The sequence below is a fragment of the Oncorhynchus mykiss genome, chromosome 3 (assembly GCF_013265735.2).
Source record: "Oncorhynchus mykiss isolate Arlee chromosome 3, USDA_OmykA_1.1, whole genome shotgun sequence".
Taxonomy (NCBI): domain Eukaryota; kingdom Metazoa; phylum Chordata; class Actinopteri; order Salmoniformes; family Salmonidae; genus Oncorhynchus; species Oncorhynchus mykiss.
In genome coordinates, this window is record NC_048567.1 from 11,065,115 (window position 1) to 11,089,864 (window position 24,750).

At 46.9% G+C, this 24,750-nt stretch overlaps 2 protein-coding genes and 1 pseudogene across 3 annotated transcripts; all 3 read right to left on the reverse strand.

The window, feature by feature from the left end:
* Nucleotides 1–374: 374 nt before the first annotated feature.
* Nucleotides 375–1,859, reverse strand: LOC110520907 (annotated as a pseudogene).
* A 1,551-nt stretch (nt 1,860–3,410) lies between these two features.
* Nucleotides 3,411–14,456, reverse strand: znf628 (zinc finger protein 628). Its single transcript, XM_021590011.2, has 9 exons — nt 14,296–14,456; nt 13,227–13,837; nt 12,832–12,904; nt 11,798–12,670; nt 11,417–11,596; nt 8,452–8,806; nt 8,110–8,264; nt 7,504–7,746; nt 3,411–5,898 (listed from the first exon to the last, which is right to left on the reverse strand). The coding sequence occupies exons 2-9, from the start codon at nt 13,730–13,732 to the stop codon at nt 3,811–3,813; spliced, it is 4,473 nt and encodes a 1,490-aa protein (XP_021445686.2). The 5' UTR covers nt 13,733–13,837; nt 14,296–14,456; the 3' UTR covers nt 3,411–3,810.
* Nucleotides 14,457–14,860: 404 nt separating this feature from the next.
* Nucleotides 14,861–22,015, reverse strand: LOC110509048 (interleukin-11). Of its 2 annotated transcripts, XM_021589998.2 has the most exons (5): nt 21,147–22,015; nt 20,039–20,205; nt 17,125–17,217; nt 16,842–17,003; nt 14,861–16,557 (listed from the first exon to the last, which is right to left on the reverse strand). In XM_021589998.2, exons 1-5 carry the CDS (start codon nt 21,151–21,153, stop codon nt 16,372–16,374), a joined length of 615 nt encoding a protein of 204 aa, XP_021445673.1. In that variant the 5' UTR covers nt 21,154–22,015; the 3' UTR covers nt 14,861–16,371. The 2 variants fall into 2 exon arrangements, with proteins under 2 accessions (XP_021445673.1, XP_036824640.1); XM_036968745.1 differs by lacking the exon at nt 21,147–22,015 and having other exon boundaries at nt 20,039–20,360.
* Between the last annotated feature and the right edge of the window lie 2,735 nt (nt 22,016–24,750).

Sequence of the window (24,750 nt, forward strand, 5' to 3'; positions counted from 1 at the left end):
ATTTCCCTTTAGTATCTTTCCTCCTCCTCTCTCTATTTCCCTTTAGTATCTCTCCTCCTCCTCTCTCTATTTCCCTATCTTATCTCTCCTCCTCCTCTCTCTATTTCCCTATAGTATCTCTCCTCCTCCTCTCTCTATTTCCCTACAGTATCCCTCCTCCTCTCTCTATTTCCCTATAGTATCTCTCCTCCTCCTCTCTCTATTTCCCTATAGTATCTCTCCTCCTCCTCTCTCTATTTCCCTACAGTATCCCTCCTCCTCTCTCTATTTCCCTATAGTATCTCTCCTCCTCCTCTCTCTAGTTCCCTATAGTATCTCTCCTCCTCCTCTCTCTATTTCCCTACAGTATCCCTCCTCCTCTCTCTATTTCCCTACAGTATCCCTCCTCCTCTCTCTATTTCCCTACAGTATCCCTCCTCCTCTCTCTATTTCCCTTTAGTATATCTTCTTTGTCTTATTTTCCACATTGCCTTCGTTGTCTCCTCCATCACTTGAGGTCTTTGACAAACACCTTGGTGACATGGAAGCCCTGAAATGTCCTCTCTGGCTGCTCTTCATCCTCCTCTTTTTCCTCCCCATCGTAGCCCACCTCCTCTTGCAGCCTGTAGCCCAGCTTCCTGAAGAAGGCCTCTCCTACTGCAGAGGGGTAGGGGACGTGGGCGTAGACCCTCCTAGCCCCCACCTGCCTGTCCCTCTGCTCCAGACTCTGAACCAGCAGTCTGCCGAGGCCCTCCCGGCGGTACCAGCAGCCCACCACCACCCTGCAGAACCTCCTCATCCCCAGATGACAGTCACCCTCCCTGGACACACAGCCCACGATCTCCCCCTCACAGTCCGCCACCCACACCTGCCCTGCTGCCTTCTCCCTCTCCACGTCTACGATCTCAGGAGACGAGTCTTTGTCCTTGTCCTCTGCCTTGGGTTTGGTCTTTCGTCTGGCCTTGCCCTTTAATGACAGATAATAATCAACTTTATTTGTGCAGCAACTCAGCCCAAAGCACGAAAAGTCCAAATCACTAAAACACCATAGTAAAACTGAGCAATGCATGTAACATCCACAACATACAGTACCTAAAGTCAAAGAAAAGGAAACCTACTTTAGCCGGTGGGGGTTTCCCACTGATCCTGCTATAGGGGTTGGGAAGGGTCTCGTCCTGCGCCCCTCGGTAACTGCTCCCCACATAGTCCCAGTAGGGCCCGGCTGGTGCCCAGCACTCCGGTGGAGCGTGGCATGGTGAACTTGAGGTAGATGATGAGCAGGAAGAGAGAGAGGGAGAGGGGTCGTAAGGGATGGGGCCAGAGAGAGGAGGAGAAAGATCGAGAGAGAGAGAGAGAGAGAGAGAGAGAGGGGGGAGGAGAAAGATCGAGAGAGACAGAGAGAGAGAGAGAGAGAGAGAGAGAGAGGGTGGTAAGGGATGGGGCCAGAGAGAGGAGAAAGATTGAGAGAGAGAAAGAGAGAGAGACAGAGAGAGAGAGGGGTCGTAAGGGATGGGGCCAGAGAGAGAGAGGGGTCGTAAGGGATGGGGCCAGAGAGAGAAACGTAAGTTTGAGTGTTAACCTGAAAAAGTACTCTTACAAAAAAAAGGTTCTAAGGCAGCTGAGAGTGTAGAGACAGAGCATAACTCAGGCTTGAAGTGTGTATGTGGGTGTGTGTGCATAACTTTGAGGATAAAACACACACCTTGATGATAGCTTTGACAGTCTCGATGTCATCCTCCCTCATCCTCCTCATTACCACCTGATCTAGCTCCAGCTTTACCATGTCTGGACTTCACACACACACACACACCCTCACTCACGTACACCTCACACAGCAACACACACACCCTGACTCACGCACACCTCATACAGCAACACACACACACACCCTCACTCACGTACACCTCATACAGCAACACACACACACACACCCTCACTCACGCACACCTCATACAGCAACACACACACACACACCCTCACTCACGTACACCTCATACAGCAACACACACACACACACACCCTCACTCACGTACACCTCATACAGCAACACACACACCCTCACTCACGCACACCTCATACAGCAACACACACCGGTCTGCAAATATAGAAAATCTCATGGTCACATAACACATTGCTTTGTACAGATACACTATGTGGTTGAATTTAGCATATTTGATTACATACAGCACTACAATGACAATATACAGCTGAGTATTTACATTCTGGTTACCATAGTAGCTAAATGGTATAAAATCGTATTCAAGATGATGGGAATGTGGTGGGTTATATTTGATCCAGGCTATTTGGGGTTTGAGGCCATGACTCATTAGGAAAGCAATCCATCCCTGTAACACTGTATATGTAGCCTACATATATACCCGGGTTGGTCTCAATTTTGAAATAAATTGCTTCTACTTTTCAGTTTATTGAGAAGTCATTGAAAAGAAAGGCCCTTTTTTCAATTATTGGATAGTCATTTTTGTTTATTTCCTGAATTGACTGCCTTCATTTGACAGATACACGTTGAAAACCCATGACATTATAGTATGAGGGCAGACCCCTATGATATCCCTCTATCAGAGACTATGAATGCCAGGATACATACAGTAGGTGGCTGCATTGTGCAACAAAGTAACAGCACAACGTTTGTTACTCCAATGTAACAACCGATGCGTCACACTGGCACAGGTTGGCACAATGTGTCAGTTGTGAGTGCAGTGGCGTTTCCTCCCAAAATCAAGCTAAAGAACGGGGGATTATTTGAGGGGGTCGGGAAAGGATTTGTCTATTGCATGGCCACACTGCTTCTACAAGGCGTATCAACAACTAACAACGGGCCAAGAGACTCCTTTAGACCACTGTTGGTCTTCTATGTACAATAAAATGGAGTTCAAATTAAAAGACAAATCATATTATTTTGAGCCTGTTTTAAACCCGTTGACATGTTTTAAATGGTGGGTGGAGAAGGGTTCTTCATACGTAATGTCTAAATAAACGTTGAATCTTTTCGTTCAGCCCGGTCGAACCTACCTCGCCTACCTTGCAAACGTGCAGCGTTGGACCACCGCCAAATGCAGGGAAACGGATGTATATATTCGCTGTGTATTTATTCCTTCAAAACCATTTTTCTTATGTCTGATTGAATGATATACTTGCGTGGCCACCATGGCCACCTATTGCAAATGTAGTGTTACGTAGTTTAACGATAACATTTACTGTCATGAATGAATCTCTACGCCATTTGCATAGCGAGTACCTGGGCCGCAGAAAATTGACTAACCTGCTACGTGAACGTGGTCAGTCGCACTCGTGGAGAACCGCTATTTCCCATAATAAACTGGGATTGTCCGTTATTCTGAGCTGATCCTCTTCCTCTTTAGATAAAGGGACATATTTATATTTACGAAATAAGAAAGGTGAATTAATCAACATTCATTCAAAAATAGTAACAACTTTATTAATAATGACTATTTCCTAGTATGAATATTTATAGTGAAACCGAGCCAACATAGCCATCTATTCATCCACAAATATCAACACTGTCAACATGACAGTTTAATTGAAACTCATAAGTCATTTGTTGAGGTCCCTCTTCATTAACAGTCAGTGAATGTAACTCCTCATGTTTCTGGCACCTTGGTATTGTTTCCTACAGTACTTTCTATAGTGTCTTTCTGAACAACCATACTCTCCTTTAGTTCAGTAGCTGGAAAAGGCCTCCACATCAAAAACACACACACACATTGCGCACACGCATATGTACATTCATGTGTGCACATACATGCACACGCCTTCACACACATTTCCTGACAGTGGTTGTTTGGTTTAGGTTTAAGAGAATTGAGAGTTAGGTGTAGGGCCATTCGTAGCTGTGTTTTCTCCTTCATTCGCTCCAGTCTCTATTTCAATGCATTCCGCTGAGTTCCTGTCTTTTTCAGGCCTCTCAGTTATTCCACTCCCTCCTTTTGCTTCACTCCTGTCTACAGTTACTCCTCCTTCCCCTCTGTCCATCCCCCCTTCTCTTAGACTGCTGGTGCTAACCTCAATTATGACGATCCCCTCTCCTCCCTCCAGCTGAAAGATGCCCTCCATTGGCACCCTTCCCTCCCCTACTGCCCCCCCTGCCCCGCTGTAACTGCCCCCTTCTCCCTCCCCACCCCCTTCACCTTGGATCAGGGCTATCATCTGCACACTCTCTCCAGACCCCTGGCCCACCATCTTGTTCTCATCCCCCAGCTCAAACACCACCTCCTGCCCATTCAGAGGCATTAAGGCCTGGGGAGGCGGGCAGGAAAGTTCCAGGCTGTTGCTGGGGCCTTCTGGATAGCCACGGTCAGAAGTGGTCCGTTCTTCGCTCTGCGGCTCTGTTTGGAAGTGAAGCACAAAGGACTCTCCCTCGCCACCATCCTCCCCTACTCGCCTTTCTCCTTCCCTCACTCCTCCCCATTCCTGTAGCAGGTTCAGTGACACCAGGCCTCCATTCTCCTTCCCTCCCTCTCTCTGTCCTTCTCTCTCTCTTTCTCTCTCTCCCTCAGTCTGAAAGCGCAGCACGTATGACTCCCCATCCCCCTCTCTGCCCATTCCTCCTTGTCCCCCCTCCCCGGACCCCTCCCCTTCAAACTGCAACACGTAGGACCCTCCTCCCTCTCCTCCTATCTTTACCTCTTCCTTCTTCCTTCCTTCTTTCTGGAAGCAGAGGACATACTGTTCCCCTCTCATGTCCTGCTCAGTGGACTTGCCCAACTCTGGGGCGGTTTGGCGTTCCCCAACCCAGGCCACAGGGTCAGACGGCAGGGAGGACGGGGTAACCGTGGTAACTGAGTTAACTGTGGCAACCTTTAGGGGTCCTGAGGTAACAGTGACAGAGGAAGAGGAGGAGGGGGTAGAAACAGAGACAGAGGCTGTTGGTGGTGAGAAAGGACTTTGTGACTTGGCGGGTAAAGACGATGGCAATGATGATGTCATAGTGTTGGCAGCAGTAACAGTAGCTGGAGTGACACTAGTTACATTACAGCTAGACACAGCTATTACATCCCCCGACTGACTGACGGGGGCTGTTGTCATTGTGACAGAGGTGGTTGTCGTAGCAACCAAGGAGGTAGTATGCCGACCTACAGCGGCTTTGGGTTTCCGTCCTCTCCTGGACCTGGCTGTCCGGGTACTTTTCCCTAAAATGGGCTTGTTCAGCATAGAGTTCAGGGAGGGAGTTGTTGTCTTAGCAATGGGAGGGTTGTTTACATTGTTGTTGTTGGTGGTGATGATGAACCTGGGCTGCTGTTGTTGCTGGGATATGGTCTGGAAATGTTGCATCTGGGTTTGGGCAGGGTTTAGAACTGTCTGGACCAATGGGAGGCCCTGGGGCTCCAGGGTGGGCTGGGGATTGGTCGCTGTGGTGGGGACAAGAATCAGGCTGGGCTGGCTCCCATTGGTGGAGGGGCATTGTAGGAGGATGTACTGTGTCTGGGGGGGAGGCGGAGGGGGAGGAGGGGGGGCGGGGGCAGACAGGGGGATGAGCTGAAGCCCATTTGCTGTCTGGATCATGAAGTAGTTCTGGGAGGTGTTGGGGGGAATGTCCAGCGCAGGCTGAGACACGATCAGAGACCCAGAGTTCCCTGTGGTCTCTAGGGTGATGGGGTTTAGTAAGGTGGTGGTGGTTGTCACCCCTCCACCCCCTTTACCTGCCCTGCCTCCCTCCTTCCCCCCCACCCCAGCGTCCCCGGCCTCAGCCCCATTCCCATGGGTCCTCATGTGCCTCTGCAAGTAGGACTGCATGACAAACTCCTTCCCACAGAAGGGACACTTGTAGTCCTTCCTGGAGGAGTGGGTTCTCAGGTGGAGCTGGAGATTGGAGGAGTGGGTGAAGCTCTTGTGACATTGGGCACACTGGAAGGGCCGCTCGCCTGAGTGGGTGCGTTCGTGCTGATGGAGAGAGAGGAGGGTAGGGAGGATGAGAGAAAGATAAAGGGAGAGGAGAAAGTGTTTGTGACAGAGTGATACAGTGCATTCGGAAAGTATTCAGACCGCTTGACATTTTACACATGTTGTTCTAAAATGGATTCAATTGTTTTTTCCACATTATCAATCTCCACACAATACCGTGTGCAAATGTATAATTGAAATATCACCTTTACATACAGTTGAAGTTGGAAGTTTACATACGCCTAAGCCAAATACATTTAAACTAGGTTTTTTACAATTCCTGACATTTAACCTTAGGAAAAATTCCCTGTCTTAGGTCAGTTAGGATCACCACTTTATTTATAGAATGTGAAATGTCAGAATAATAGTAGAGAATTATTTATTTCGGTTTTGATTTATTTCATCACATTCCCAGTGGGTCAGAAGTTTACATACACTCAATTAGTATTTGGTAGCATTGCCTTTAAATTGTTTAACTTGGGTCAAACGTTTCGGGTAGCCTTCCAAAAACTTCCCACAATAAGTTGGGTGAATTTTGGCCCATTCCTCCTGACAGAGCTGGTGTAACTGAGTCAGGGTTGTAGGCCTCCTTGCTCGCACACGCTTTTACAGTTCTGCCCACAACTTTTCTATAGGATTTGAGGTCAGGGCTTTGTGTGGCCACTCCAATACCTTGACTTTGTTGTCCTTAAGCCATTTTGCCACAACTTTGGAAGTATGCTTGGGGTCATTGTCCATTTGGAAGACCCATTTGCGACCAAGCCTTAACTTCCTGACTGATGTCTTGAGATGTTGTTTCAATATATCCACATAATTTTCCCGCCTCATGATGCCATCTATTTTGTGAAGTGCACCAGTCCCTCCTGCAGCAAAGCACCCCCACAACATGATGCTGCCTCCCCCTTTTTCCTCCAAACACAATGATGGTCATTATGGCTAAACAGTTCTATTTCTGTTTCATCAGACCAGAGGACATTTCTCCAAAAAGTACAATCTTTGTCCCCATGTGCAGTTGCAAACCATAGTCTGGCTTTTTCACGGTGGGTTTGAAGCAGTGGCTTCTTCCTTGCTTAGCGGCCTTTCAGGTTAGGTCAATATAGGACTCGTTTTACTGTGGATATAGATACTTCTGTACCTGTTTCCTCCAGCATCTTCACAAGGTCCTTTGCTGTTGTTCTGTGATTAATTTGCACTTTTCGCACCAAAGTACGTTAATCTCTTGGAGACAGAATGCGTCTCCTTCCTGAGCGGTATGACGGCTGCGTGGTCCCATGGTGTTTATACTTGCGTACTATTGTTTGTACAGATGAACGTGGTACCTTCAGGCGTTTGGAAATTGCTCCCAAGGATTCCACCATAATTTGCAAATAAATTCAATTTTTCTCATTTTGTCTGTCATAGTTGAAGCGTACCTATGATGAAAATTACAGGCCTCTCTCATCTTTTTAAGTGGGAGAACTTGCACAATTGGTGGCTGACTAAATACTTTTTTGCCCCACAGTATATATATATATATATAGAGAGAGAGAGATGGAGCGAAGGAGCAACTATACACAATATCATAAGAATCCTAGCAACGGCCATAGCAGAGCTATCTGTGCTGACCTGTTTGAGGTTGGAGGTCTGTGAGAAGGACTTGGAGCAGATGGGACAGATGTGAGGGCGCAGGCCAGAGTGGAGCTGACTGTGTCTCCTCAGACAGCTGCTGTTTTTGAAGGACTTTCCACACTCCTGACACACGTAGGGCCGCTCGCCCGTGTGCTGGCGCAGGTGGTACTGGTAGTGGGAGCTCCACTTGAAGGTGAGCTGGCAGTAGGGGCACTGGAACGCTCGCACACCTGTATGCACCTGGAGAGGAGGGGGGGGGGATCAGTCAGAAAACAACTGAATACGGCCTGGATTCTTCTGAAAGTACAGGTACATTCAAAAGGTTGAACAAGCAAAGCAGGTCATAAAGTGCTATAATGCAGCAGTGCCACTGTTCTGCACATTGTGACAAATGCCATAAGCTGCGTTCAGACAGGCTCCCAATTCTGATCTTTTTTTCTCACTAATTGGTCTTTTGACCAATCACATCAGATCTTTTCATATCAGATCTGTTTGAAGGTTGATCTGATTGGTCAAAAGACTAATTAGTGAAAAAAAGATCAGAATTGGGCTGCCTGTCTAAACGCAGCCTTAGTGAGATAGAAATGGACGGATGCGTCTTACCCTCTGGTGTATGGAGAGCAGCGAGGACCTCTTGAAGCTCTTGCCACACTCTGTGCAGCGGTAGGGTCTCTCTCCTGTGTGGTCCCTCATGTGGTACCTCAGACCTGATGAGCCCTTGAAGGCCTTCCCACACTCAGAGCAACGGTACGGCCTCTCTGTACCGTACCCACAGGGACAGGGAGAATGTACAGAAAGAATGTTATATAGACATATAGACTTTCCCCACACATGAATTCTACAGGTAATTTCATGAGCAGCAGTTGGTTCGGCTCGGTTACTGTCAAGGTATCTAATTTTAAAAGTATTTTCTATCAAAATGCCAAAAGAAAAAGACTAACTCACCATTGTTCCCCCCAGCGGTCTTACTAGCTGCTCCTCTCCTCTGGCCCTTGACCACTGCTCTGCTGGATGCCTTCACCACCTCCCTGTCCCCCTCCTCGGTCACAGCCATCAGGCGGACGTGGATGTCCCCCTGGGTGTCCTGGTGCTGGTCCCCCTGGCTGGGGGAGGAGGGCAGGGGCAGGGAAAGGGACAGGGACGCGGGGCAGACGATCTCCGCCTCAGCCTCGGCCAGGAGGCGCTGCTCAGGGGTGTGGGAGTGCTGGTGGGTGAGCAGGGAAGAGAGGAGGGTGAAGGAGCGGTCGCATGCAGAGCAGCTGAACTGGGAGCGAGACTGGGAGGGAGAGAGGGAGTGGACCTGGAGAGGGAGCAGAGGGAGAGAAGAATATTTGGGAAGAGAGAGGGTCATCAAAACAGACTATTTATAGATCAGATAACGTCAGCTTTACAGACACCAAGGAGTAGATCAGTTCACACTAATCAAAGTGTAGATTACATCACACATTCCAGAGTTCCAACTTGTAATACAGCTGGAGGGGCTTTCTACTAATGCATCCAATGGAACTGTCTGGGAAAGGCATACCGCCCGGGAGCTGCATGTGGATATGACAGCTCTCAAGCAAAACCAATGATACGCTATGCAATTGTCGGTTATCGCAGGTTAATGCTTAACTGATTGAAACTAGGCCCAAGTTAGACGAAGTAGAAACAAACTGGCATCCAGGACAGAGACCTTATGACATAGTAGTGAGGATGTGCAGCCCACCAGCTGATTCGGTGAGCGAGTTCATTAGAAAGTGCATTGACGATGTTATACCCACAGCAACGATTAAAACATTCCCAAACCAGAAACCGTGGATTGATGGCAGCATTCGCGAAGAAACTGAAAGCGCGAACCACTGCTTTGAACCAGGGCAAGGTGTCCGTAAACATGACAGAATACAAACAGTGTAGCTATTCCCTCCGCAAGGCAATCAAACAAGTTAAGCGTCAGTATAGAGACAAAGTAGAGTCGTAATTCAACGGCTCAGACACAAGAGGTATGTGGCAGGGTCTACAGTCAATCACGGATTACAAAAAGAAAACCAGCCCCGTCGCGGACCACGATGTCCTGCTCCCAGACAAACTAAACAACTTCTTTGCTCGCTTTGAGGACAATACAGTGCCAACGACACTGCCCGCTACCAAAACCTGCGGACTCTCCTTCACTGCAGCCGACGTGAGCAAAACATTTAAACGTGTCAACCCTCGCAAGGCTGCAGGCCCAGACGGCATCCCCAGCCGCGCCCTCAGAGCATGCGCAGACTAGCTGGCTGGTGTGTTTACGGACATATTCAATCAATCCTTATCCCAGTCTGCTGTCCCCACATGCTTCAAGAGGGCCACCATTGTTCCTGTTCCCAAGAAAGCTAAATTACTACTGCCCCGTAGCTCTCACTTCCGTCATCATGAAGTGCTTTGAGAGAATAGTCAAGGACCATATCACCTCCACCCTACCTGACACCCTAGACCCACTCCAATTTGCTTACCGCCCAAATAGGTCCACAGACGACGCAATCGCAACCACACTGCCCTAACCCATCTGGACAAGAGGAATACCTATGTGAGAATGCTGTTCATCGACTACAGCTCAGCATTTAACACCATAGTACCCTCCAAACTCGTCATCAAGCTTGAGACCCTGGGTCTCGACCCCGCCATGTGCAACTGTGTACTGGACTTCCTGACGGGCCGCTACCAGGTGGTGAGGGTAGGCAACAACATCTCCACCCCGCTGATCCTCAACACTGGAGCCCCACAAGGGTGATTTCTGAGCCCTCTCCTGTACTCCCTGTTCACCCATGACGGCGTGGCCATGCACGCCTTCAACTCAATCATCAAGTTTGCGGACGACACTACAGTGGTAGGCTTGATTACCAACAACGACGAGACGACCTACAGGGAGGAGGTGAGGGCCCTCGGAGTGTGGTGTCAGGAAAATAACCTCACACTCAACGTCAACAAAACAAAGGAGGTGATTGTGGACAGCAGAGGGAGCATCCCCCTATCCACATTGACGGGACAGTAGTGGAGAGGGTAGTAAGTTTTAAGTTCCTCGGCGTACACATCACAGACAAACTGAATTGGTGCACCCACAGAGACAGCGTGGTGAAGAAGGCGCAGCAGCGCCTCTTCAACCTCAGGAGGCTGAAGAGATTCAGCTTGTCACCAAAAGCACTCACAAACTTCTACAGATGCACAATTGAGAGCATCCTGTCGGGCTGTATCACCGCCTGGTACGGCAACTGCTGCGCCCACAACCGTAAGGCTCTCCAGAGGGTAATGAGGTCTGCACAACGCATCACCGGGGGCCCTCCAGGACACCTACACCACCCGATGTCACAGGAAGGCCATAAAGATCATCAAGGACAACAACTACCCGAGCCACTGCCTGTTCACCCCGCTATCATCCAGAAGGCGAGGTCAGTACAGGTGCATCAAAGCAGGGACCGAGACACTGAAAAACAGCTTCTATCTCAAGGCCATCAGACTGTTAAACAGCCACCACTAACATTGAGTGGCTGCTGCCAACATACTGACTCAACTCCAGCCACTTTAATAATGGAAATTGATGGGGGAAAAAAATGTATCACTAGCCACTTTAAACAATGCTACCTTATATAATGTTTACATACCCTACATTACTCATCTCATATGTACAGTATATACTGTACTCGATACCATCTACTGCATCTTGCCTATGCCGTTCTGTACCATCACTCATTCATATATCTTTATGTACATATTCTTTATCCCTTTACACTTGTGTGTATAAGGTAGTAGTTCTGGAATTGTTAGGTTAGATTACTCGTTGGTTATTACTGCATTGTCGAAACTAGAAGCACAAGCATTTCGCTACACCCGCATTAACATCTGCTAACCATGTGTATGTGACAAATACAATTTGATTTGCTCAGCTGATTGGTACCTGTGCCAGGTGTCTGTTGAGCCCTCCGCTGGTCTTGAAGCTCTTCCCACAGTAGGCACACTCTGTGCCCGTCCCTGTACCGGTGGTGTTACCCGCTGTCTCCACGCTGTCTGTGGGGATCTGAGTCCCCACTGTGAAGCTCTGCAGCAGGTCAAACTGGGCCTGGGTAGTCCCCATATTCTGACATGGGACACAACACTATTAGGTCAGAGTCATTGCACTACAACATCAACATCACGGCAGTCATATTAGCTGATATATTGACCTAGAGGGTAGAGTAAGAAACAAAATATTGATCATGAATGGATGAATCTGGTGTGACCCTAAAACAGAGCCTTAGGGGTAACCTCCCCAGGCTGAGACAAGAGTCCTACTACTCACCCCTCCGTCCACTCCCCCAGTCAGTCCCAGTAGTTCAGCAGTAGTGTGTCCATTCTCTGCTGCTGCCGTCGTCTCCACCACCTCCTCAAAGTCAGCCAGCAGATGCCCCACCCCTCCCTCTCCCCCCTCCCCCACCCCGCTGCCCCCCTCCTCCCCGGGGCCCAGGTGCATGGCCTGGTGGTCCTCTAGCTCTGTCCGTGTGCTGAATGTCTGACTACAGCTGCCACAGCTGTACAGCAGCACGCTGGCGCCCGACTCCGTGCTCATGTGCACTTCTGTCCCGATGGCCCTGGATGTGCACACGCCCCCCTGGGTGGGGGTGAGGGTGAGATGGGGCAGGAGGTGACCTGACGATAGGAACACCTCCCCAACCCCCAACCCCACCGTGGCCTCCTGGCTCACAAAGCCCATGTCCGTCAACATTTGTGATGTCATGTCCTCCCCCACTATCACTTCCTGTATCTCATCCCCTATCTTGTCTCCCCCTGTCTCCCCCCCCTTTCCTTCACCAGTGTGACTTTGAGAATTCCGGTGCAGGGCCAGATTGGACGAGTGTGTGAAACTGCGTCCACACTCTCCACAGATGTAGGGCCTCTCTCCTGTGTGGATTCTCATGTGTTGTCTGAGGTTGGTGGACTGGGTGAAGGCCTTGGTACACACGGTGCACACGTAGGGTTTCAGACCCAGGTGAACGTTCTTGTGTCGGCGCAGGCTGCTGGAGTTCTTGAAGGCCTTGGGGCAGCTGTCGCAGGGGTAGGGGCACTCGCCCGTGTGCTGGCGCAGGTGGTACTGGTAGTGGGAGCTCCACTTGAAGGTGAGCGGGCAGTAGGGGCACTGGAAGGTCCGCAGGCCTGTGTGGACGCTACGATGGACCTGGAGACATGCACAAGAGAGAGAACGTCCATGACTGGTCCCTTAACCCCCAAAAGAGCCTTTTACTACTGTAACATTCAACTTTTTTTCAACAATCAACAAAAGTTTTAACACATTTTTACCACAAAATGGGGGAACCACTACTGCCCATTGTTTCTCACCTGGAGCAGAGAGGAACGTTTGAAGGCTTTGTCACAGTCGTCACACTTATAGGGCTTCTCCCCTGAATGAGACCTGCACAGAAAAAACAATCATGAAAACAGACAATCTACTGACCCTTCAACAGATCTACAGGACATCATACCGGCTACAGAAAGAATTCCTGCTTGTATTGATTATTCCACTAGTTTCTAACGGCCCTAAATAGACTCACATTATATTGTTCACGGCACCTTTCCCTCATTTGGATTATTGTGACAGAACTAAACAGATGAAAACAGATGGACACAAGGAGAAGAATACTCTTCATAAAGTGAGATGTGTGTTATAAGCTGCAAGCATTTCTATAGCTAACTTTCACTGTGCCAGTCCCCCTCTGTCTCCCTCCCGGCAGTACCTCTGGTGGTACAGGAGTGCGGAGGAGCCCTTGAAGGCCTTGGGGCAGAGGTTACAGCGGTAGGGTCTCTCGTTGTTGTGGCTGCGCTGGTGGTGGGCCAGCCTTGAAGACCACTTGAAGCTCTTGCCACAGTCCAGGCACTGGAACGGGTGCTCAGGGTGCTCCTGGAGATGGGGCGCAGCCAGGACCGATGACGTCACCATCTGCACCCCTACCCTGGTTAGCACTATATCCTCATTCCCCTCCACCATCCCTTTCTCCACATCCACTTCTTCCCCCCTTTCCCTGTCCTCCTCCCCTTCTCCTGATCCCTGCAGCGATGGGAAGGGAGAGAGGGAGGAGGACGATTGAGGGGGTAATAGTTCCGCTTGGACCACTAGAGTGGCCACTGAGTTTGCCATGTTGAGGCAAGACACGATTAGGGAATAAAAGGTTGTATGTTTGGTATTAATGTAAGTGTGTGTATTATTGTTGGTGGAGCTGCATCTCTTCTTTCCTGGTTTCATTCATTGCAGGTGGAAAGGTTCCTTCAGCTGATGTGACTCTGTTCCTCGGTGTGGAAACAACAGCTGAGCTGATGTAGTGTGTGGTCTCCTTTCTTAAGAGTAGGACTGTAAAATAAAATAAAACACAAAGTATTGATCAATGACACAAGGTCCATGAACTAACACCAAAGCAATTCAAACATTCAAACATTTACAAATAATAAAGTCGGCCAAAAGGCGAACCCGTCTATCCCTTTAAATCCCACCTCCTCCCGACCCCTCCCTCCTTCTTCTTCTTCTTCTTATTTCTCCCCTCCCTCCTCCCTGGCCGTCTTTCTGTTTATACGCGTCTGTCCCTGATGAGCGTGTGCGAAAAATGTCGGTTTCTCCCAGCTAAAAGGCAGAAAACAAACAAATGCTACCTACCCTGTTGTAAACTATAAGCATAAAATGTTACAGATGCCGCCTTCAATGCCTCCTCTGCAACTGGCCTGCGAATCTATAAGCCTTCGTCCGTGCGTCATTCTTCGCTATATAATGTTTGATAGGAATGGTGCGTTAGTAATATTGCAACAATTACTCACCTAGTATCATTAACTCATGGCTAATGCTTTTGTTGATATTGTGAAAATGGATTGAGACTCGCAGTGCTACTCCATACAACCTTAACAATAAACCTGAGCACAAACTAACTAGCTAGCTAGTTGTCACCCACCCGCTGCCGCCTCCCAACAACGACGATCGCTATAGGCTGGGTCTAGCCCCGAATGCACCACTGCCACTGGGTAAGAGTTTCAACAGTCAACTCTTGTCTCTAGATCTGTTAAAAAATATATGATAATACTGTACTAATTTGTGATTTAGTACTTGAATTCACACATTGTTTTAAATTTAAACCCAAATATAAAAAATCGTATTATAGGTTAATTGGAAATAGGTTTATGAACTCTGTGCTTGTTGCAATGCCTGATGGTTAATGCAGTTTTTGGTAGAATGTAGGAAAGGCCCTGTAGTGTGTGATGATGGACGAGACACAGGAGGATGGTGAATAAGGGAGGGAAAGAAAAAAAAAGAGCGCATGACGTGTAGGCCTACCTAATATTGAAAATATGACAAAGTAACATGAAAAGCCCATCTCATTCATCTCAGTCATTGTGCATGTTCTTTATTAACTTTTTTTTCAAGGCACACATTTCACATTTAGGCCAATCAGTCAGTCTGTGCTGGAAACCCCAAGCACAAGGTTTTCCACAGCGTTCACACATGGTACTAAAATGATTTCAACATGGATGATAAGCAATGATAATGGTAAATATGAATAGAAACCGTATAAAAGTACAAAAACAACAGGAGACTTGCTCCTCTGCAGCGCAAATAAATAGTTCCACCAAAGTAACTTAAATAAATAGTAAATACTGTCACAAAATACTAGAATAGAATAATATTGATATTGCGACAAAACGATAGGGATAGCATTGACAGAGTGTTCTACATTAAATATCATAGAAAACTATAATAGACAATTGCATTGTATACAACAATTTACATTATTGTACAACTGTGCAGAACCGTAGTATCACAATATCACAATACATAGTATTTTAAGGCTTGGGGTGTTTTTTAATTTCTTATTTATGTCACTAAAACGCTCAAACATTATGTGTACCAAGGCACAGAGTAAGGGTCAGTTGACTCAAAAGGCTAATCCTAACAAATTTGTGCAAAGAGATTAGATCAGGTCCTAGATCAGTGCATACTCATAAACCTTTACCACAGCATTAGATATACCACCTGTTATTTTTCCATGTGGGACACAGTGACTGTAAATAGCAACTAAACCCATGGAAAAACGATCTACCCTCCTATGTTGTGTTGACATCCTGATTGAGCCATGGTTCAAAATTCTCTTTCTTAACAGTTTACAAAACCAAACAGGTGGCACATTTAACATGTTCAGTAGATTCTATGAGTAACCCTAAATCTACAAGGGAAAGTACAGCACTGTAAGAAAAATACATGTAGGCTCTCCCAAGATATGCTTGCTACAAGCCAAGTATGTTTGCTACATCTACTGGCGGAAATAGGCTACTCTTTGTAAAGAGAGACAGGTTAAATAGTTGAAAATACAATCCATATCATTAGAGACTGTAAGAAGTCAGGAAGTGCTACGGTGTGGTCTCTTTGTTTAGTTTGGGAAGAAGGATGAAGGGGGAGAGAGAGAGAACAAAATAGGAGTATTGACAAGGTACAAGGAATTAAATTCACAACAATAAAGTAAAAATGATATGTGACACGTTACAAAATCAAATAAATAATGACATCAAATAAATAAGTAAATAAATAAATAAATACATAAATAACACAGTCAGGAACAAGGTATTTGAGAGAGAGGATGGGGTGGCAGTGACATGTTTGTGAATATTGAAGACCATTACTGGTTGTAATAGTGTGAATACGGTGGATCCTCATAGGCTGTAGTTTGAATATGGAGCTCCCACATTGGCTACAATGAGAATGGACATTCAGTGACAACAGTGCAAGTTTGTAGTGTGGTTATCTTGAATCACCATTGTTTGTAGCGCCGGTTGAAGCTATTAGATCCCCATTGGTTGTAGTGTGGATTCTGTGTATCCCTATAGACTATAGCACTTCAGGAATCATCATTGTACTGCAGACATTTTGGACTTTGTACTGAGCACTGAGAACACTCGTTGGGCCCAATCACAGAAGAGTCTGAACTGTAGTAGCAGCTCCTGGGAAGACTGTAACACATCAAACTGGGAGGGGGGTGGAGGCGGCATCGAGGGAGAGGGAGGAGAGAGACGCTGAGCATCAACTCTCATCATCTATGAGGAGAACGGCGAGAAAGAGGGATGGTTTAGATTTCCTGTCTGAAGTGCTAGGCTAGACTAATGTACCTCCCATCCAAAAAATGTGATGCAACAGGCCTAAATGTAATATAATGATTGAAACTGACTGCAAGAACTGCAGAGCCATTATTAGACCATCACACAGTGTAAGAACAGTAGAACGATCTGATAAAATCTCATATGTATAATATATCCAAATGATATAAATGTACTAAGCTGCATTATGTTTCAGCCGTATTAGTGTTGAACAGAGCAGTTACCTGATGCTCTAGCATGCTGGTGAGAGACTTGATGAGTGACATCATCTGTCCCAGTTTAGGGAGAGCAGGGTGGTGGTGTTTCCTTGATGCTCTGCTCAACCAGGCAAAGTGGTGCTCAAACGACTTCAAGTCCGTGTGGAGCTGAGAGAGAGTGGGTCTCATCTGGAGGAGAGAAGAGGGGGGTGAAGAAAGAGAGAGAGATTTAGTATCAATGTCTGGGACATGACAGAACACATCTGGAAGGCAGAAAGACATAGACACACACAACGTAAAACACATTTACCTCAAGGGAGTTGATGTCACTGGCCCTGTTGTTCATTAGTGGCAGGGACTTAAATCTATGCTGTTCTGGGTCTGTCTCGAACGCATGTTCCTTCTGTAAGAAAAACGGACAAAACAACACGCTACGTCAGTCAAATACATCCTCACAAATTTGCACATCCTCACAAAAGTCACGTAAGCATAAGGCAAGTATTACTCCAGCAGCACCTAGATCAGATGATTGTCTGGTCTGGCCAGGACTAGAGACCCTAGCTTTCCCTGAGAAAAGTGTGGTCGGGTCAGGGAGAGTTCACCCAGATCGTAACCCCGAAAACGTCAACAATAAGAGCAAGTGACCTGAAACCACAGGATGTTTTCTACTGGGAGAGGAGGAGAACAACATATGCTGTGACTTAGAGAGCTCTGAGTGGGATAGACAACACAGAGCTGCAGGGAAACTCCAGGGTCGCAGCTATTAAAAAGTCTGAGATGACGTATTGCTGTGTAGTAATGTGTGTACAATCCTCAGTCTGTCGCCACTGCTCACAGCCACCACTAGGGGGAGGCAGATCACACAGAGATACAGTAGCAGGCCACAGAGATTCAGTAGCAGCCCCCCTAGTAGCACCCCCCCTAGTGATCTGTGACCAGGCGGGGGGGGGGGGGGGGGGGGGGGGGGGGGGCTGCTACTGTATCTCTGTGGGCCTTAAACAGGTGAAGAAGTGATTTATGAGTAAGAATGTAAATGAATGAGAATGACGTGAAGCACAACAGTGACTGATGCCATGTGCGTCAGAGCACCAATCAGTGGAGAAACATAACAGCATTAGGAAAACATGATGGATGGTGGTACACAATGGGTTGTGTACACTTAATGCTTCCTCATGCTATTGTGGTGTTCTGTCCTCATTGTGCTTTACCATCGTGTTTTGCAATTATTGTTGTTGCTATTATTGTTGTTTTCCCATCTCTCTCCCTCTCATCCCTCCCTCACTCCCTCACTTGCTTCTGTCTTTTACAAAAGACCATTAATGTTTGGCTTAATGTTTTGTCTTTCTTTCAGAAGTAATCCCACCCCTCTTATCCCTTTCACCCCTCTTTGGGTTATTTCTCCTTCTGCTTTCCTCTCTACCTTCGCTCTTACACCCTGTTACACACAGACACAGACACACACACACACACACACACACACACACACACACAGATAGGCTGGTGACCACTTCTTATACACCTCTCTCTGATCTCTTTTATATGCTCAGTCTCAGCCTGTAATTCTCTCTTATCCTCCCTTTCTCGTTCTCTTCATCATGACCTCACTCGACTGAACCTTGCACCCCCCCAACAATCTTTCTGAATGCAAATACTGGAATGTGATAAATCTCTGTGATTTTTATCAGGTCACTTTGCTGTGGCGACCGACAACCAAACACTAAACACCACACCTACACAACTATTTACAGCACCCTCAATACACACACTCACACTCTGACACACACAACACATGGACACACACACGAAAACACACAACAGACATGTAGAAACATTACACAGACATGCACACACACACACACACACACACACACACAGTTTTATTGCTTTCTTGCGGGGACTTTCCGTTGAATCAAATTCTATTTTTTTCCCCTAGCCTTGACCCCTGTTCAGTGGAACTCTGCACAAGAAGAAAAGAAACCAAAATAAATGATTCATGTCTTTGAAAAACAAACACAACATTTTGTTAAAGCAGCGTATTGCCGTTGCTGTGCAGAGTTCTTTGATAAAGCTACTTTACTCTTCTTTGATAAAGCTACTTCCTTACATCTGGCCCCCATACTACATTATTGCTATAGCACTGTGTCCTCATACAGAGATACTACACACACACACACACACACACACTTACTTATTGACCAATCCCCCTGCCAGAGACTAGTGTGTAACTATTTTCAGTTTTGTGTCTTAAACAAATGTGGTTTCTGATTTACATCATATAAAAATAGTATCTCTTGCGGTCATGAATAACCAAAGATAAGGATATGTTCTGGTTCACCTGTTCAAACACATTGCTTACAGGACACTTCCAGCACATCTGTAGGCCAAACGTACACAGCAATCATTTCCATTTCAATACAAACTCCCCAGCCGCTTTTACTTGGGCATCGAGATTAGAACAACTTCAGGAAACAGCACCAGATAAGCAACAGGTGCCAATCCACATTCCATTTCCTCACAGCTAATAAACAGAGTTAATCAGTTCCAGAAATACCTATTACCGATAGTTACTTTCTATTCTCTTTGAGTGTGTTTCTACTCCAGGTATAAGATGTCCATAGCCACAGATCTAGGACCAGCGTACCTGCCCCCAATCATAACCCTTAGCATTAACACTAAACTGACCTGAGATCAGTGTCTAGAGGCGAAGTTAGTCGGCGCTCCAGTTGGTCCTGTCTGGATCAAGGCTGACCTTAAGGCTGACCTCACATAGTGAAATCTCTACTGACACTTGCCCTGACTGTCCTTCTCACACAGCTAAGGGACTCTTAATACACTGGCTGACACAACACAAGCAGGTTAACGTAGCCATGAGAATAAGACGTCTAAGTCAACTGTCCAATTCAGCTGTCCAGAGTTGTATTGCGTCACAGTCAGGGAGAGTGAGGCAGAAGGAGCAGGGCTTCTTATGACTGTTCTATGCAAATATGCCACTATAGTAGTCATTAAGGGGTCATAAAGGTGAGCTATTGGACAGAAACTTCAGCCAGTCTCTTTTCATGTGCCTCAGGAAACTGGTGAGATTGCTATACTGATCTGGGTACTGTATTGATTGTGTGGTGGTGATCATGCCATGATCACCACCACACAATCAATACAGTACCCAGATCAGTATAGCAATCTCCCCATCATGACATCAGAAGTGAGTACAGTAACATTCCACTCACCAATAGATCTGCTGTGATCTGCCTCAGATTTTTCGTCTGATTGGCCAATCTATCCAGTTCGTGCACGACGTTCGGCCTCCGGTAGGGGGCGGGGACGGCAGACGTAAATAAAGGAAGCTGGGCCAATAGCAGCGAGAGCAACAGAGAGGAGGAGGAGTCGACAAGCACTGCAGGGTGGGAGGAAATGGAAGCAATTATTAGATTTATATGACCGCAGAGAAGAGCTGTCATGTCGATATAATGATAATGACCTCGGGGTACGATATTGCACCATAATGTAAACATAAACCCAGACTTGGCAGTGGAATCCTTCAGAGTTGCACAAAGCCAGCAGAGTCATGTTTTCACAGGTTACATGAAATTATGTCTAAATCGTTCAATCCTATGACTCATAATATCATTAACAATAACAACACTTTCACAATTATCGACTTTCCTGAATGCCTCTAATTGTCACACCTGCAATACGACACATCAGTTGTTGGATGTGACCAGAGTCCTAAATGCAAATCATTACATGCAGGACACTTCACACACTATAATATTATGTTGATCTTCACAATTATTGACTTTCATGAACGCCTCCAATGGTCACACCTGCAATAGTATACATCAGTTGTTGGATGACATGCATTACACAGCCTAAACCAAGACAGTTTTGTAACAGTAAGCTCATTCATTCCTTCTCTTTCAAGTTCAAATACAAGGTAAAGAAAGTCCCAATTGCTGCTGAAATGATAAATGCCTGTGTAATTACAGGAGAACCACAAGAAGCACAAGCCAGGACTCAGGAGAGCATCACTCCTTGTTCAAACTTTAACCACCTGCTGGTATAAGACGTCAGTGTCTAGGCTTCTTGAAACAAATGGATCACTCAGTGGTCACTGAACATGGCAATGCTTAGCTGCAATTAAGTAACATTTGCATGCTCAGTAATTGCATTGGAATATGGAATAGCCCAATCAATGATCATACCCTGAGAATCGTGACAGCATATTATTATGCCAACATATTAGACATAGACTTAACTAAACAAGACACGTTAGAGAGAAAGGATGATAATAATAAGAAAATTCAGAAACAATTGAAAGAATAATCAGGCACTTACATTTCATATTTGTTCGTGTACAATAAATAAATGCACGACTTACAATAAATAAATAGTTTTAAAAAACAAGGTAAGAAAATTTATAAATAAATCGAACTCCGGAAATTGTCACGTGCTCCAGTTTCTTCTCGCTTTCACACTCCGCGAAAAGAGTGGAGGCAAGAGATTGCAGAAAAGGAAAATAACGAGAGAATGAATGAAAAAGTAGAGGAATGAGGGCGAACTATCCAATAAAGAAATAAAATACAATGCCTCCAAACTTTTTGTTCAGTAAAGTTTGAGTGTAGTTCTAGTAATGAACTGATAGTAACGATAGACAGACACTCAGACAAATGGTTAGGGAGGGATGCGAGTGTGTGTAAGTCAAATTTTCGCGCAGTGAAATGTTTAGGCTTGTTTTAAACGTCCTTTTATAAAGACTGGGCTGTATGACACATCGACTGAGTCACCGACATTCATTCATAAAAACACACGCGCTCCCTCTTTCCTCCTCCCCTCCCTGCCAGAGCTGTCTGTCTCCCTTAGCAAATTTTTCAAAATGTTCCGTTGTTTTTTCTTCTTTTTTTTCTGTCTGTATCACTTTCTCTCGTCCATCCTGTCCCTATCTCCAGTAGTCTACACTTCCTCCGTCGCATCCCGCTACCAATTTATCAGTCCATCTACCTCTTTCTATCTTTCCATCTCTAAATCTCTTCCCCCCTCTCTCTATCACTGCAGAAGTTTAAAAAGGCCATTGTTTAATTTTATATCAGTCTATCTCCAGTCCTGTATCCTTTATACAGTGGATCTACCTTGTTTTCTCTCTCTCTCCCTCTCATTGTTTATTGTGTTTCTCTGAGTGTTAAAAATGCTTTTTGACTGTGGCTTTACAGTAGGACGCTGCTCCATATGGCACGTTCCCCACTTCATAGTCCATACACAGAGAAAACACCTCTCCCCCCACTCTCATTTTTTACAGACAGCCACTCCTGAGACATCATCCTGTTATTTCCACTTTCCCCCCTTCTTTTTTCTCTCCCTCTCTCCCTCTCCAGGGTGAAGGAAAGAGTGAGAGACAGAGCGGGACGGGAGAGAGGTGTTGTCCAGAAGGGGCCTAGTGTTGCATAGAAACAGTGACAGGACTCTAGTCCAGTAACACAGTGTCAAGGGAGGGGGAATAAGATGGGGTTAAAACAGTACACACACACACACACACACACATAAACCAACAAAAGGATAAAATGCTTATAGGAGGTGTGGGTCTTCAAGAGAGAACATCAGACACACTAATAATGATGTGGGTAGTGGGTACAAGTGTTAAGTGATGGGCTTACACACACACACGGATACACAAATAAACACACTGACACTTATGAGGGCATAGTGGCGAGGAGACTGGGTGGTAGAGGTGTTGTGGGAAACAAGTAGTACTCTCTTTTCCTGGGTCAACAGCAGACAAGAAAAGAGAGGAGAGAAGGAGAAGGGGAGAGGAGGAGAGGAAATGGATGAATGTGGTGGACCGAGGGAGATATTGATACACTCGCTCTATTTAATTTCCCACATCAAAGGGCTGTTTGAAGACACAGCTGGGGCAAGAAGAAAAGAAAGAGTGAAGTTAGTCACTCTCCCTCCCTCGTCCCCTCTCTCTCCTTCTCTCCGTCTGCCTACCATGATGGGGGTCTCCTGGGTGGTTCTGAGGCACTGAGAGTCTGTTAGACAATCTGCCAGTGGTGATCACTCATATCACTCATACACATTGTCACTCTATGTGTTTGTGTGTGAGTGAGAGGGAGGGGGTGCACATGTATGCAGTGTGTGTGTGTGTGTGTGTGAGGGAGGGAGGGAGAGAGTGCACATGCATGCAGTGTTTGTGTGTTTGTATGCTCATGGGGGGCTATTTTTTGGGAAAGAAGGCCTCTGTGCCATGGTGTGTGTGTGTGTGTGTGTTAGGAGAAGGTGTGTGTGTGTGTGTGTGCATGTGTGTGGGTAATTAGTAGGCTGGTGGTGTGAATGTGGTGTATATATGTGTACAATAATATTAAGTGTTTGTGTGTTTGTGCCACCCATTACATCACCAATGTGTATAAGCCACCGGAGGAGGAGTAGCAGAGTGAGCCACTGAATTAAACCTCAAACACATCAGAGAGAACGGAACCTGTGACATTGTCTATACCAGCCGTGTGTGTGTGTTAAAATGTTAGACATCGCCTCGCGGTTGGCGCAGTGGTCTAAGGCACTGCATCGCAGTGCTAGCTGTGCCACCAGAGACTCTGGGTCCGAGCCCAGGCTCTGTCGCAGCCGGCCACGACCGGGAGGTCCATGGGGCGACGCACAATTGGCCTAGCGTCGTCCGGGTTAGGGAGGGTCTGGCAGGTAGGGATATCCTTGTCTCATCAGGCACTAGCGACTCCTGTGGCGGACCTGGCGCAGTGCATGCTGACCAGGTTGCTAGGTGTTAGTGTTGCATAGAAACAGTGACAGGACTCTAGTCCAGTAACACAGTGTCAGGGAGGGGGAATAAGATGGGGTTAAAACAGTACACACACACACACACACATTGGTGCGGCTGGCTTCCGGGTTGGATGCGCGCTGTGTTAAGAAGCAGTGCGGCTTGGTTGGGTTGTGTTTCGGAGGACAGGAGTTGTAGTGATGAGACAAGACAGTAACTACTAACAATTGGATACCACGAAATTGGGGAGAAAAATGGGGGTACATTTAAAAATATAGTTAGACATCAGAGGAACCTGTGTCACGACGTACTACAGCCCTCCCTATGTCTGTGACTGTCACGGCATACTACAGCACTCCATCTGTCTGTGACTGTGTCGCGGCTTACTACAGCACTTCTTGTGTCTGTGACTGTGTTGCGGCTTACTACAGCCCTCCATATGTCTGTGACTGTGTCACCACGTGCTACAGCCCTCCATATGTCTGTGACTGTGTCACGGCTTACTACAGCCCTCCATATGTCTGTGACTGTGTCGCGGCTTACTGCAGCCCTCCATATGTCTGTGACTGTGTCGCGGCTTACTACAGCCCTCCATATGTCTGTGACTGTGTCACGGCTTACTACAGCCCTCCATATGACTGTGACTGTGTCGCGGCTTACTACACCCCTCTGTATGTCTGTGACTGTGTCACGGCTTACTACAGCCCTCCATATGTCTGTGACTGTGTCATGGCATACTACAGCCCTCCATATGTCTGTGACTGTGTCACGGCGTACTACAGCACTCCATCTGTCTGTGACTGTGTCGCGGCTTACTACAGCCCTCCATATGCCTGTGACCGTGTCACGGCTTACTACAGCCCTTCATATGTCTGTGACTGTGTCACGGCGTACTACAGCCCTCCCTATGTCTGTGACTGTGACTGTGTCACGGCGTACTACAGCTCTCCCTATGTCTGTGACTGTGTCGCGGCTTACTACAGCCCTCCATATGTCTGTGACTGTGTCACGGCGTACTACAGCCCTCTGTATGTCTGTGACTGTGTCACGGCGTACTACAGCCCTCCCTATGTCTGTGACTGTGTCACGGCTTACTACAGCCCTCCATATGTCTGTGACTGTGTCACGGTGTACTACAGCCCTCCATATGTCTGTGACTGTGTCACGGCGTACTAC

What these genes read in the sequence shown, in the direction of transcription:
- znf628 (XM_021590011.2), bottom strand. Translation starts at nt 13,732, where the DNA reads ATGAAACCAGGAAAGAAGAGATGCAGCTCCACCAACAATAATACACAC. An exon ending in CTGGGGGAGTGGACGGAGGG is followed by an intron (nt 11,597 to 11,797) that starts GTGAGTAGTAGG and finishes GTCCCATGTCAG; the next exon opens with AATATGGGGACTACCCAGGC. An exon ending in AGACCTCCAACCTCAAACAG is followed by an intron (nt 5,899 to 7,503) that starts GTCAGCACAGAT and finishes TCTCTCCATCAG; the next exon opens with CACGAACGCACCCACTCAGG.
- LOC110509048 (XM_036968745.1), bottom strand. Translation starts at nt 20,323, where the DNA reads ATGTTTACATTATGGTGCAATATCGTACCCCGAGGTCATTATCATTAT. An exon ending in AGATCACAGCAGATCTATTG is followed by an intron (nt 17,218 to 20,038) that starts GTGAGTGGAATG and finishes TTTTTCTTACAG; the next exon opens with AAGGAACATGCGTTCGAGAC. An exon ending in GTGACATCAACTCCCTTGAG is followed by an intron (nt 17,004 to 17,124) that starts GTAAATGTGTTT and finishes TCTCTCCTCCAG; the next exon opens with ATGAGACCCACTCTCTCTCA.